We start from the raw sequence: 14,387 nt of genomic DNA, 5'->3' as shown, positions 1-14,387 counted from the left end.
CTAAACTTCACAACTATGCAGCACCAAGTTGTAGATGCTGTTGTAATTGATCATTTGATCATCAAGAATTTCAAAGCTCTGTCCTCATAAATCATATAAACCTAAGAGAGTTGTTTGAAAAGGTCGTGTTTATATAAAGTGTAGTGTGATTGCTCGAGATCGAGCAATGGTTTAAGTGTGGGATGTTGATGGTAGGTTATAATTATGTGTTTTAGTCACTTATTGCGCTCTAATTTACTGTACTTTAATTGTGTTTGAGCTTTAATCGTTAGTGTTTTGTACTTATTGCAATTTGAATGTCCAAACTTAAGTTGCTCAATTCTCCAATCAAAAATTAAAATGAAAGGAAAAAGAAAAACTAGCAAGAGCACTCTTCAAGATGTGAGTCATCGGGAGCAAACAAGGTCACAAAACCCTTGATTGGTCTCTAACTTATAACTTTTTCACTTATAAGAATTTTAATTTGGCCTACAATTATATGGCTAATATTTCTTTCTATTATATCCTTCCTAAAACAATTCGTCCTTTTCCATGTAAAAATACTAGCTTTAATAATATTTTATTTATTTTTAATTATTGCTAAATATCAGCTTCAATAATTATATCAAACACGTACATTGTTTATTTATAATATTTTCAATACTTAAAAGTGCTTTATAATCAGCTCTTACCTGCTTTTTATCACCAAAGTCAAATGGACTAATTGTTAACTTGAAAAATAGAACAAAATTATACTATATCCAATTTTATAGTATATAATTAGTGTGTTTAACTAAAATCTTTTAATTTAAGCTAAATCCAGTCAGCTTGACAGCTCGAGACACGCGTCATTGAATAACTGGATACAATACGTTACAAAGAGGTCCACGTCATCAACGTTCGTTCCTCATTTTTGTTACGCCAAAATTGACGACACGGCGCAGCTTTTACTATTTATTTTATAGATCTGAAAAGGAGAACCCCATTCTCCTTCCTTCAAATCCATTGATTTTCAACAAATCTTCAATTTGGTGAGTCTCGTACTTCTATTCACCTTTCAGAATTATTAGTATTTGCATTTATTCATTTCAAATTTTTATTTTTTCGAGTTAATTAGCCACGAATTTAATAATTTAACCTATTTCTGAATTACGAGTGAACCGAATTGATATAGTTGATAAAAACTAATTTGGGATTGATATATAGTTGATTGATTGGAACAGTTTAGTTCGTGAGCTAAAGGATAATTTGTTTTATGAAAAAGAAATAATAAAGCATTTTCTGGAATTATTTGTTCTTTTAGATCTGCTGCATGTTACATGTTGATGTGTTAGATTTCGTTTCTCTTTGTTCTGATTGATTTGAGAAACTTTTTCCGGGTTTTTATTTTTTATTTTTTAATTTTTTTTGTAATGTCTCCCAAGCCCAGGTAAAGGAGGAGGGGTGTGATAGGCTGACAGTCAGTAAAATTAGCCAATTGCACATTACAGTTGTTGTTTTTGTAGAGTCTAATTCTTTGGAATTTATTTCTTTGATCTTCATCAGCATTGTTGCTATGCAAATGTTCTATGTTTCCTTTCCTTGTTTTGTTGGCAAGAGTTATTTTTCTAAATTGTGTGACCATCTCATCTAAAAACTGTCGCATTTAGCTAGTGTTATCACTTGAGCCAGCTTCGCCTCGCTTAGTGGGCGCTTCAATGTTGTCATCAAGGCTTTAAGGCATACTTTTCCTAGCCAATGAGCGTAATCCTGAAGAGGCGACACTAAACAATTGATATTTTACTTTATCGTAATTTTTTTTCAATTTTTTGTCCATATATTTGGTATTCATGCGTATAGATATTAGTCTTGGACTACACATACATATTTGTAGTTTTTCTCCATTTGCGCCTTTCTTCATTAAAGCCTAGACTTTATTTGCACTTTGCACTTTGCACTTAAAGCCCCAACAGACCTTAGAGCTTTTTTGCGCTTTTCACTTTTGATAACACTGCATTTAGCTAGGTAGCTTTTAGATGTGATTGTTCACACAATTGGTTATTAAGCGGGAGTTTGAATCTCACTATCCTGTCCATAGAGCCGATGCATGAAAGTTGTATTATGATTTTGATAAATAAATGAGTGAGCTTTTGTGACAATAATTTTTTTAGAGTAGATGCTTCATACAATTCAACATGTTTAACTTTGTGTCCCTCTGTTGTTGCCCTCCCATAATCCAACTTTATGAATTCTTTGATTCGAAATTTGTGTTTGTGCCTGTTTTAGTAGAGTGTTCTGTGTATTCGATTAGTATCAGTCTTTCTAAGAATTTATATTTTGGACCAGCAGGTTAAGTTGTAGAAAACAAGATGGGAGGCGGATTCAGAGTGCTCCATCTTGTTCGTCCATTTCTTTCATTCCTGCCTGAAGTGCAGAGTGCTGATCGAAAAATTCCATTCAGAGAGAAGGTTTTATACACTGTGATCTCTCTCTTCATTTTCCTCGTATGCAGTCAGTTGCCTTTGTATGGAATACACTCAACAACTGGTGCCGATCCATTTTATTGGATGCGTGTTATCCTTGCTTCAAATCGTGGTACTGTCATGGAGCTAGGAATCACCCCCATTGTGACTTCGGGATTGGTTATGCAACTTTTAGCTGGGTCAAAGATCATTGAAGTTGACAACAACGTACGCGAGGACCGAGCACTCCTGTAAGTTCCGCAGTTCAGTCAATATGTTTTCTTGTTGGTTCTCCTAGACTTGCAAAATCCTCACTCATATGTTGCTTCCCTTTGGTCCCAGTTGATCTGTGTGGTTGATTGTTGTCCATTGATCTTTTAATCTTGATTTTGCAGCAATATAACCAAGATAATGCACGTGGAAATAGTGTTAGGCAAACCTTGTTTATGAGGCCTATCTGGGCAACAGGCTCTCAACCGCGATATGGCTCTGCATAAGTTCTGTTTAGTCCAACTCTAATTTGGCAGTAAAAACTGTGCTGATCTGGAACTTCATAAGCTCTAGGCTCCCATCTATCCTTTTGTCATTGTCTTAATAGCTAACACCAGTTGTGGCATATTGCTGATAATAAGTTGTATAAATATCAAACTTGAATTGGAATCATATTTTTCACCAAATGATGGTTTATGATAGCCAAGATGAGCAATGTCAATTTAGCCCTTCCATGTAGAGAGAAATAACACAAAGCTACAGCTTCTCCGCTAGCATCATCCAAGCAAAGGTCAAAACCCCAAGTTATTTCCCAGACCACCTCAAGTCTGCGAGTGAAACAAGTGCATTTAGGTCCAAGGACATGCCAATCCTTCACGCCTCAGAAGAACTAAGCCAGAGATCCAACAGGCACTCTACCTGCTGCTGGTTTATCTGCACCTTATATTAGTATAGACAATAGATACTACCATTTATTGCTTAGTCTGCATTGCTGGCTGAGAAAATGAAGAAAGAGGAAGAAAAAAGTGCTAGCTTCTTTGGGGATACCCCGGATAAGTGCACCCCATCTACAAAAAGAAAAAATAAGAAGAACACTTTAAATGAAATTCATTGAAGATTCAGTCGTGATAACTCTTTCTTAAGTGCATAAAATTTATCTAGTGAAGTTTTAAGCTTGTCTTTCTGCATTTTGGTTCGTGGAGTTGCATTTCACACAATGAACCAGTCATGTGTGTATATTCTGTTTATATGCCTTTTGTTGCTTTACTTTTTAATGTTTTCAGGAATTATGTAGTCTTTACTGGTTAGTAGTGGTGGCAAAATGGTTCAAAGAAAACAGTTAACCACCCATATTATCCACTAAAAATGGGTTGGATAATGAACTTTTTAAAAACGGGTCAAATATGGATAAGAACCATATTATCCATTTAGAAAATGGATAACCAATGGATAACCAATGGGTCTAACTTTTACCTTTGTAAAGCCTCAAATTGGGAGTTCCTCAAGTTAGGGAGACTAAGAATTCTCCCAAAAGTGATCATATGCAAAAAGTCATGGATAATATGGTCCGGTTAACCAATTTTTTAGCCGTATTAAATATGGGTCGGGTCGGATAATTTATCCGTTTTTTCATTACCCGTTTTCGACCTGAACCATATCCGACCTGACCCGCCCGTTTGCCACTCCTACTGGTTAGTTATATGTAATCTCCCAGTGCTTTCATGATATCACTCATCAGTATTCTTTTCATTTTCAGAAACGGGGCACAGAAGTTATTGGGCATCCTCATAGCGATTGGTGAAGCAGTTGCATATGTTCTCTCAGGCATGTACGGCAGTGTTAGTCAACTTGGGGTCGGGAATGCAGTACTGATTATCATCCAACTCTGGTTTGCTGGTATAATAGTTATTTGCCTTGATGAGCTTCTTCAGAAAGGATATGGTTTGGGATCTGGTATTTCACTTTTTATAGCTACCAACATGTGGTAAGCTTCTGCTCTTATCTCTTCTTATTTACAGGTAGTGCAACTGGTTCCAGTTTTTTGAAAATTTTCTCGTTTCTTTGCTAGTGAGAATATCATTTGGAAAGCATTTAGTCCAACCACAATCAACAGTGGGCGTGGAGCTGAATTTGAAGGAGCTGTTATAGCTTTATTCCATTTATTGATCACTCGAACAGACAAGGTTCGTGCACTTCGTGAGGCATTCTATCGGCAGAACCTACCGAATGTAGCAAACTTGCTCGCTACAGTCTTGATCTTCCTTATAGTTATCTACCTCCAAGGTTTCCGCGTTGTTTTGCCTGTAAGGTCAAAGAATGCCCGTGGACAGCAGGGTTCATATCCAATTAAGCTGTTCTACACTTCCAACATGCCCATTATCTTACAGTCAGCACTTGTATCCAATGTTTACTTTATCTCCCAGGTATATGATTCTTTGCATATAACATTAAACAATTGGTAGTTGTTACCTTTACATTGCCTTCATCTGAATACATTGTATGTTTGCAGTTGCTGTATAGGAAGTACAGTGGCAATTTCCTAGTGAACCTCTTGGGCAAGTGGAAGGAATCTGAATATTCTGGTCAATCTGTACCAGTCGGTGGTCTAGCCTATTATATTACTGCACCATCAAGGTAATATATCTCTCCGTCTCACTATATAAGTGCTTGCCTTTTGTTGATGGAACTTTTCTGTATCAGACCTCAATCAATGGGACTTTGTTTTTCAAAACCTTATGCATATTACTCCCAATTGCAGTTTGGCGGATATGGTAGCGCATCCTTTCCATGCTATATTCTACATTGTGTTCATGCTATCAGCATGTGCTTTATTCTCAAAGACTTGGATTGAAGTCTCAGGGTCATCAGCAAGAGATGTGGCTAAGCAGTTAAAGGTATGATTAATATTCCGTTGCATGTCTTCTAATTTTTTTGGTCTACCTTTACATTCTTGTGTGCTGTTATCAATATGTACTTTACGAGCAGATGAATTGTTGTAAATTTTGAGGATAGAAAAATTAAAGACGAAAAGAGCTGGTGGAGTCTTTAATGTGTTTACTCTAAGTAGCAGATACATGTAGTGATTATACTATAATAAAATTGCATTAAGTTGGGTTGCATTGCTTCTGCTTTGATATTCTGTCTTGAGTGAAACTGCAAGACAGATGTGAAGTTGATGTGTTAAACTATACTTGCAAAGCTTGTTTTTATCTGATAAGATAATTTTATGTAAATATCCAGGAACAACAAATGGTAATGCCTGGGCATAGGGAATCAAATTTGTACAAGGAGTTAAACCGCTATATACCAACAGCTGCAGCCTTTGGTGGCGTGTGCATTGGCCTGCTGACTGTGTTGGCTGATCTGATGGGCGCTATCGGTTCAGGGACAGGAATTCTGTTGGCTGTTACAATCATCTACCAATATTTTGAGACATTTGAGAAGGAAAAAGCCAGTGAAATGGGTTTCTTTGGTCTGTAAAACACCATATTGCAATTTTGTTTAAGCTCTTTCTATGTTGTGAGATGCAATATGTAAGTAGGCTTCTTACACCAATAGTCGGAGACCAGAGATGACAGTGTAGTTTGTGATTAGTTTTTGACAGTCTTTTTCTCGCCCTCATGTATCAGCTAGCTTAACTAGGTATAATTTTTTTGTATCAAAGATACCTGTTAAAATTCTTGTTAATTGATGAAGTAATTAAAATTTTTTAAGGAACTTTTAACACATATTAAAGGTGTTACATTTGCTGTTCAAGTAATTAATTTGTTGGATAACAGAACTAAAGGTGCTAATGATCTCCCCTTTTTGTTAGCCCAATATATATGTAAAAATAGCACGGTGTTTACCCTGGAATCCGGATAACAATTGAATTTATATGGGGTTTTAAGGATCCGTGAACTAAAAGATACAAAAGGTTTGGATTGAGGAAAATAAAAGATAAAGACTCAATAATTGCTGTTAAAGTAAATAATCGCAGAATATAATATTGCTTAGAACAATTGTGCTTGATAGCGTACAAGAATTGAGAGAGATGGTACTGTAGTGTAATGGTTTCTGATCCCCTCTTTATGGGGTCTTCTCCCCTTTTATACATTCTGGTTAAGGGTAAAAATAAGGTAGGTAAATTAATTACATCGTGGATCCCTGTAATTACGCCTTAATGGCCTGAAGTGGTTGAGAAAATCACGTTTGGGCGAGATATCCGGCGACGCTTGGTTATCCGTTACGAGTCCGGCTTCCGACCTTGTGTGTTTCTCCATCCGGTGGTGACTCATATCGAGCTCTGCAACGGTCTCGAAATGACTCGACCTCGGTTGTTGACGTGGCCGTCGTTCTACCTTGCATCCAGGTCGGGTTCGATGGCCCCGACTTGCCCCGGACCGGACCCAACCCGGTCGGGCTCAAGCAAAAAGGGTATCACCCAATACACACGGGCTAGTCAGTTTTCGAATTGATCATTGAAAAATAGTTAGTGTTTGCAAGGTCATTGAAAAATAGCTACTATTTTGTTGCAACACGAAAAGTTCCAGCATAATATATTGGAGATTGGTGCACCTGTATATAAACAGTATTTTCGTTCAGATTTATCTTTACATAAAAAGCGGCTAAATTTCGATTCCTTTTGAAACTGTGATTATTTTTTAATGACCACTTGAAATCTGGCTATTTTTGATATTTTTTAATGACCACTTGAAATCTGGCTATTTTGAATTTCTCCGGATATATACTATATGACAGATAATCCACAAGAGATTATAATATGTTGATGATTATTCGTTTTGTGAGAGGTGAAGATGGCTTTTCAATACATTGGCTAGTAATCTTCAGTCTCAAATATTAGGCAAACTAACTACAACAACAACCCAATGAATTCCCACAATGGGGGTCTGGGGAGGATAGAGTGTACGCAGACCTTACCCCTACTCGGAGAGTAGGGAGGCTGTTTTGGGAAAACCCTCGGCTCTAGGCAAACTGACTATGTTTCGAAATATTTAACATTTTAGAAAATAAGAAATCATTGTTCTAACTACTAATTAGTGGAGTGGTAATTAATCCTAATTAGTGGAGTGGTAATTAATCGGATAAGTAATTAATAACGAATCTCTTTACTCAAGAATTGCGTAGGATTGGAGCACATTTGAAAATTAAAAAACAATAGCTAATAGAAAAATAATTCCATGAATTTATGTTCGATCAATACTCTATACCTACAATTTAATAGGTTTTTTAAAATTATATATGTCAAGAAATTCATTAAAATATACGAATTTTAAACTTAGAATCTAATATTAACACTTTGAAGTCATAGTAGAATTCAGAATCGATAAATTTCAAATCCTGAATCCGTAAGAAAAAGACACACAACAAACACTGATCAAGCTAATTTCCCAGAACAAGCAATGTACTAATTGTGCTAAGAAAAGAAAATGTCATAAGTGATGTGACAACTTCAAGGACAGGAATTCTGTTAGATGTAACTATCTTTAGCTGTGTCCTGTGTAGGGCTATTCAAAATCGAATCAAAATCGTTAAAACTGATGGTTTATTGGCTTATTGGTATCGGATTATCGGAGTAATGAATGGTGAATGAATTGAGATTTTATAATTAACGGTTTAACGGTTTGGGGGCGGATTACTCAATTTTCTAATCGGGTAAACCGTTAACCCGTTAAGAATTTTTATATTTATACTTTTACCCCTATGTATATAAAATTGTTACTACATTATTGTATAAGTAGTTGTACATAGAATGATATGACTGTCTGTAGCCAATGGCAGTTGTCTCTGGCTTCTCATGAATTATGAGTGGACATGAATTGAATTCCTCTTTGGGCCATTTTACTTAAGTGGGGTTTGTTTCATCACTTCACTTACAAGTAGAGTTTGAAGTTTGTCTGCAAGTGGGGTTTTCTAATTGTTTTGTGGATAACAATGCTAATGGTATTGACTGTTAAAAAACTAACAGAGACTGTTTGAACTATGTATTTGGCTGTTTGGTATTGATTGTTCTAATATTTTTTTTTGGTTTAGCTAATAAACCATACAATAACCGCCCAATAATCGTTAATCCGATAGCAATCCTCCTGTTGTCATATTGGATGGCTAGCGGATTACTACATTTATAATCCGATAACCGATAAACCGAATCGTTAAGCGTAATTATCCGTCTGATTCGCCCGATAAGCACCCCTAGTCCTGTGTATAAATAAAGTCCCGCATAAAAAGCATAAAAAAACTACTTCTAAGGGTATTGAATACTCTTAATAGTGTGAGACAATTGTGATAACGGGTTCATCTGAACCTAATACTTTCGATGCATAGCATATATTTATGTATAAATATCCACTAAAATAGTACCAAAATAGTAGGCATGAATAATAATTTCGAAATAGTACGCACGATGGATTCATTACTAAAAATCTTAAATATTTAATCCATAAAATTTAAGTCCTATATCCGTCTCTAGTCTGAGATTTTTTTCCGGAGAAAATCGTGTAAATATGATCCAAAACAAATAATATTACCCCACAATAAGCTGTGAGCTGCAATGTGTAAGTAGGTTTTCCTTCTTTTACATCAATAGTCCAATATCAATCAGAGATGACAGGGTAGTTTGTGATTCGTTTCAACCATATATATTGGTCAGTAGAGGCGGATTCAAACTTTGAATTTTATGGGTTTGAAACTTCAAGCTATTTATATAAATATATATAAATATTTAATAGATTTATTAATACAAATTTAGTATATGAGCAAAAGCATGGATTACGGGAATCCATAGGCTTAAGTAGGGGTGTACAAATAAAACCGACAAACTGCACCAACCCGATACTCCGAGTCAAACCGAGAAAAAAAAATCCGACTATGGTTTGGTTTGATTTTGTTTGGTGTTGGAAAAAAAAAACCCGACCATATTTGGTTTGGTTTGGTTTGGTTTGGTTTTAACTAAAAAAAGTCAAACCGAAACCAAANGAAATGTTGAACCTGGAAGGGTCGTTTATACTTTTCCCATGAGGCGGCGGCACGAATCGCGAAGTTACAGACACGAAGCGACAGATAATTAAGAGAAGCATTAAATGCCTGCAGCAGACGTGGTCAGAGCACTCGATGGCTTTTTCAGCTGGCGTATGGCCATACGTCACGGGCATCACGTCACCGATCATATCGTTTATTATCATTACTCTCTAATAAACGAGGGGACTATCTGTATTGGGTGATACCCTTTTTGCTTGAGCCCGACCGGGTTGGGTCCGGTCCGGGGCAAGTCGGGGCCATCGAACCCGACCTGGATGCAAGGTAGAACGACGGCCACGTCAACAACCGAGGTCGAGTCATTTCGAGACCGTTGCAGAGCTCGATATGAGTCACCACCGGATGGAGAAACACACAAGGTCGGAAGCCGGACTCGTAACGGATAACCAAGCGTCGCCGGATATCTCGCCCAAACGTGATTTTCTCAACCACTTCAGGCCATTAAGGCGTAATTACAGGGATCCACGATGTAATTAATTTACCTACCTTATTTTTACCCTTAACCAGAATGTATAAAAGGGGAGAAGACCCCATAAAGAGGGGATCAGAAACCATTACACTACAGTACCATCTCTCTCAATTCTTGTACGCTATCAAGCACAATTGTTCTAAGCAATATTATATTTTGCGATTATTTACTTTAACAGCAATTGTTGAGTCTTTATCTTTTATTTTCCTCAATCCAAACCTTTTGTATCTTTTAGTTCACGGATCCTTAAAACCCCATATAAATTCAATTGTTATCCGGATTCCAGGAAAAAGCCAGTGAAATGGGTTTCTTTGGTCTGTAAAACACCATATTGCAATTTTGTTTAAGCTCTTTCTATGTTGTGAGATCCAACAAATTAATTACTTGAACAGCAAATGTAACACCTTTAATATGTGTTAAAAGTTCCTTAAAAAATTTTAATTACTTCATCAATTAACAAGAATTTTAACAGGTATCTTTGATACAAAAAAATTATACCTAGTTAAGCTAGCTGATACATGAGGGCGAGAAAAAGACTGTCAAAAACTAATCACAAACTACACTGTCATCTCTGGTCTCCGACTATTGGTGTAAGAAGCCTACTTACATATTGCATCTCACAACATAGAAAGAGCTTAAACAAAATTGCAATATGGTGTTTTACAGACCAAAGAAACCCATTTCACTGGCTTTTTCCTGGAATCCGGATAACAATTGAATTTATATGGGGTTTTAAGGATCCGTGAACTAAAAGATACAAAAGGTTTGGATTGAGGAAAATAAAAGATAAAGACTCAACAATTGCTGTTAAAGTAAATAATCGCAAAATATAATATTGCTTAGAACAATTGTGCTTGATAGCGTACAAGAATTGAGAGAGATGGTACTGTAGTGTAATGGTTTCTGATCCCCTCTTTATGGGGTCTTCTCCCCTTTTATACATTCTGGTTAAGGGTAAAAATAAGGTAGGTAAATTAATTACATCGTGGATCCCTGTAATTACGCCTTAATGGCCTGAAGTGGTTGAGAAAATCACGTTTGGGCGAGATATCCGGCGACGCTTGGTTATCCGTTACGAGTCCGGCTTCCGACCTTGTGTGTTTCTCCATCCGGTGGTGACTCATATCGAGCTCTGCAACGGTCTCGAAATGACTCGACCTCGGTTGTTGACGTGGCCGTCGTTCTACCTTGCATCCAGGTCGGGTTCGATGGCGCCGACTTGCCCCGGACCGGACCCAACCCGGTCGGGCTCAAGCAAAAAGGGTATCACCCAATACAGATAGTCCCCTCGTTTATTAGAGAGTAATGATAATAAACGATATGATCGGTGACGTGATGCCCGTGACGTATGGCCATACGCCAGCTGAAAAAGCCATCGAGTGCTCTGACCACGTCTGCTGCAGGCATTTAATGCTTCTCTTAATTATCTGTCGCTTCGTGTCTGTAACTTCGCGATTCGTGCCGCCGCCTCATGGGAAAAGTATAAACGACCCTTCCAGGTTCAACACTTCTTATCTTTCTCAAATTTTTCGTTGGTTGTATTTTCTTTTCATCTCTTCGTAAAGCTTCAAGAAATGGCGAAAACTTCACAAAGTGTTCCTTCTAGACCAAGCTCGTCTGCGAGCCCCGCTAGATCTGATGAACCTGCGCCAGAACCCCCATTGAAAGCTTTTACACCGACTGGTTGCTTGGTATCTGCCGACTTCCAGGTTGAGAACCCATCATCGGTCCCGGGCCGCGGCGAACCGGCATCGGAGTATATCAGCCTAATCACTCCCGGTTGCCTAGACCGGGTGAGGGCTGAATGTAGATGGGAAGGGAAAGACCTGGTCGCCCCTTCCCGTGACGAGTCGATTATGACTCACGTTGAAGGGTATCTTAGTGTATATACATATCCCTTCACCTTAGGCCCCTTAGAACCCATTATAGTGGAGTTCTGCCGGCGGTACGAGGTGACCTTAGGTCAGGTCCACCCCTCGATGTGGCGGATCGTATATCTCTTTCGGTTTTTTGTCGAGAGAGTCGAGGGCGATTTTCCCTTTACCCTCGACCATCTTCTTCGATTATACAGCCCTCGAATATTTCGAGGGGGATTAATAAAACTGGCCCGCCGGGCTAGCAAACCCCCATTCTCCAGCATCGATGAAGACAAAGATCGAGGCTGGATGAGCAGGTTTGTCCGGATCAGGACGTCCGANATGTTAGTAACTCAAATAAATCCTAAACCAATATCCAATCAATACTAATGCTAATAAAAGACATTCAATTCAATTATACTTTGAATGAAAATAGTGTTACATATCTATTTTTTAGTTTTTCTGTGGTTTAGATAAAATGCATAACTTATTTTTCTAATAGTGTTTAGTCATGTAAATAATAGTACTTATTAATCGTACTTATTTTAGCACTTATTAGTAATTTTAAATTTTGTTTGTTTTCATTATAGTTTATATTTATGATACTTATTTTATGTGATTTTATTATACTTGTTGTTGAATATTTTAGAACAATGACATGACTCATCTCATATTTATGTTATTTTATTGAAAAACACCATATGTAGTTCTATCTTACTAGGATTAAAGAAATATTTGGAGCACAAATTCTATATTTTGTGCTATGAAGACTTTATGGGGAAAAAAAACCCGAAAACCCGAGAAAAATCGAGATTGAAAAACTCGACTTTTATTGGTTTGGTTTGGTTTTTAGATTTAATAACCCGATACAATTGGTTTGGTTTGGTAATTAGAAAATTTGAACCAACCCGACCTATGTACACCCCTAGGCTTAAGGCTAGATCCGCCCCTGTTTGGTTAGCTAAACATGGTATTAATTTTTTTTTTTTAAATGTATCCAAGCAACTATTTATAAAAAATTAATTTAGTTGATGAAGTACGTGATCAAAAGAGTATAACAGAATGGATGAGATTCTTCCACCCTTAACATAAGTCTCGGATTTGAACTATGAGAATGGAGAAATCCAGTTTGCTAGTCAAGACAATGAGCCAGACTAATTCAAAGTAGTTGATTTATTCAATTCTTATCTAAATAAGATTAATTATATAGGAATAAATTTTTTATTTTTAATTAAAATAAATTTTATATTATTATAAATATGAGTATTGCTAGTTTATTACTTTATTATTCTAATCAATCATCACTGCTTCAATTAGTAAATAGTAGTAATCAAGTGACACGTTACAGGTATAAAAAAAGGTGAATTTTGACTAACGTATAATCTTATGATTAGGTTTATTTAACATTTTTCTTAAAAGTGTATAAAACGAAGAGATATAACATATAAATACGAAAAAGAAAATACCATTTGATTATATTGGGAGAAATTAAAAAAGGGTAACTTACACAAATGTACCAAATAAATCTCAACTTACCAACCTCTAGCCATTAGTCATAGACTTACCAAAACTATCCAACAAAAATTGAAAAACCAAATAATAGGGTTCTTTCTCTCAAAGAATCACATGCAAAAATCATCTTCCATATTTTTAAGCGTGATTAGCAACATTAGATACAAGACGGAAAGAAATTTCATGGAGGGGGTAGCAAATAAGGTGATGAAATACAAAAATCTATACAATATTCCAAAAATCTAAACAAAAAAGGAACTTTTTCAATGGGTATAGTTGAAATTCATTGAAAATATATGATAAGTCAATATACAAAATTTGAGGAAGATTGGAGGTGATTTGGACTGGTTTTGTATCAAAATTCGTAATTAAATCGAGTTCAAAAAAGTCTTCTGCGACACATGTATCAAACATGTATCACGCATGTATCACACACACAGGTATACATGGATATACATGTGATACACAATTGATACATATGTGATACACAAATGATGCACAGTGTGATACACATATCATTTTTTTCATGTTCAGCTTTTACTTCGAATTTTCAATTCAAACCACCTCAAAACTTCACCAAATCATCCCAAAACTGAGATTCAAGCTCCTTAAGTTTTGCCCGATCTATTCTAATAACACTCATCCAAAACAAAGCAAAAATTTGATATTTTTTGCTACTAATAGCTAATTGGCTAATTAGGCTAATATTAGTAATATTTTATCAATTGGCCAATTTTTGTAATGAGCTACTTATAAATGGACATAGCTGGTAATTTCCCATTAAAAAATAGCCAGATTTACAAGTGGTCATTCAAAAATAGCTACAGTTTCAAAAGTAATCGAAATTTAGCCACTTTTCATGTAAAGATAAATCTGAACGAAAACACTGTTCAAAATCCGGAAAAATACCTAAGCATAATATACTGGAGTTTGGAGCACCAGTGCTCCAGTCTCCAGTATATTATACTAGATCCAGCAAAATATACTGGTCCAGCATAATATGCTGGAAGTTCGTACACATGTGCACCAAACTCCAGTATATTATGCTGGACCGATCTCTGTTGCAGCAAAATAGTGGTTATTTTTCAATGACTTGGCAAACCC

At 36.4% G+C, this 14,387-nt stretch overlaps 1 protein-coding gene across 1 annotated transcript; it reads left to right on the top strand.

Annotated features, from left to right (window-relative positions):
• LOC109228737 (protein transport protein Sec61 subunit alpha-like) lies at positions 894 to 6,139 on the top strand. Its single transcript, XM_019393924.1, has 7 exons — positions 894 to 1,010; positions 2,308 to 2,671; positions 4,168 to 4,395; positions 4,480 to 4,834; positions 4,921 to 5,045; positions 5,170 to 5,305; positions 5,652 to 6,139. The coding sequence occupies exons 2-7, from the start codon at positions 2,328 to 2,330 to the stop codon at positions 5,889 to 5,891; spliced, it is 1,428 nt and encodes a 475-aa protein (XP_019249469.1). The 5' UTR covers positions 894 to 1,010; positions 2,308 to 2,327; the 3' UTR covers positions 5,892 to 6,139.

The sequence above is a fragment of the Nicotiana attenuata genome, chromosome 7, assembly GCF_001879085.1.
Source record: "Nicotiana attenuata strain UT chromosome 7, NIATTr2, whole genome shotgun sequence".
Taxonomy (NCBI): domain Eukaryota; kingdom Viridiplantae; phylum Streptophyta; class Magnoliopsida; order Solanales; family Solanaceae; genus Nicotiana; species Nicotiana attenuata.
Note: the sequence above shows the minus strand (reverse complement) of the source record. Positions and strands in the feature narration are given on the sequence as shown.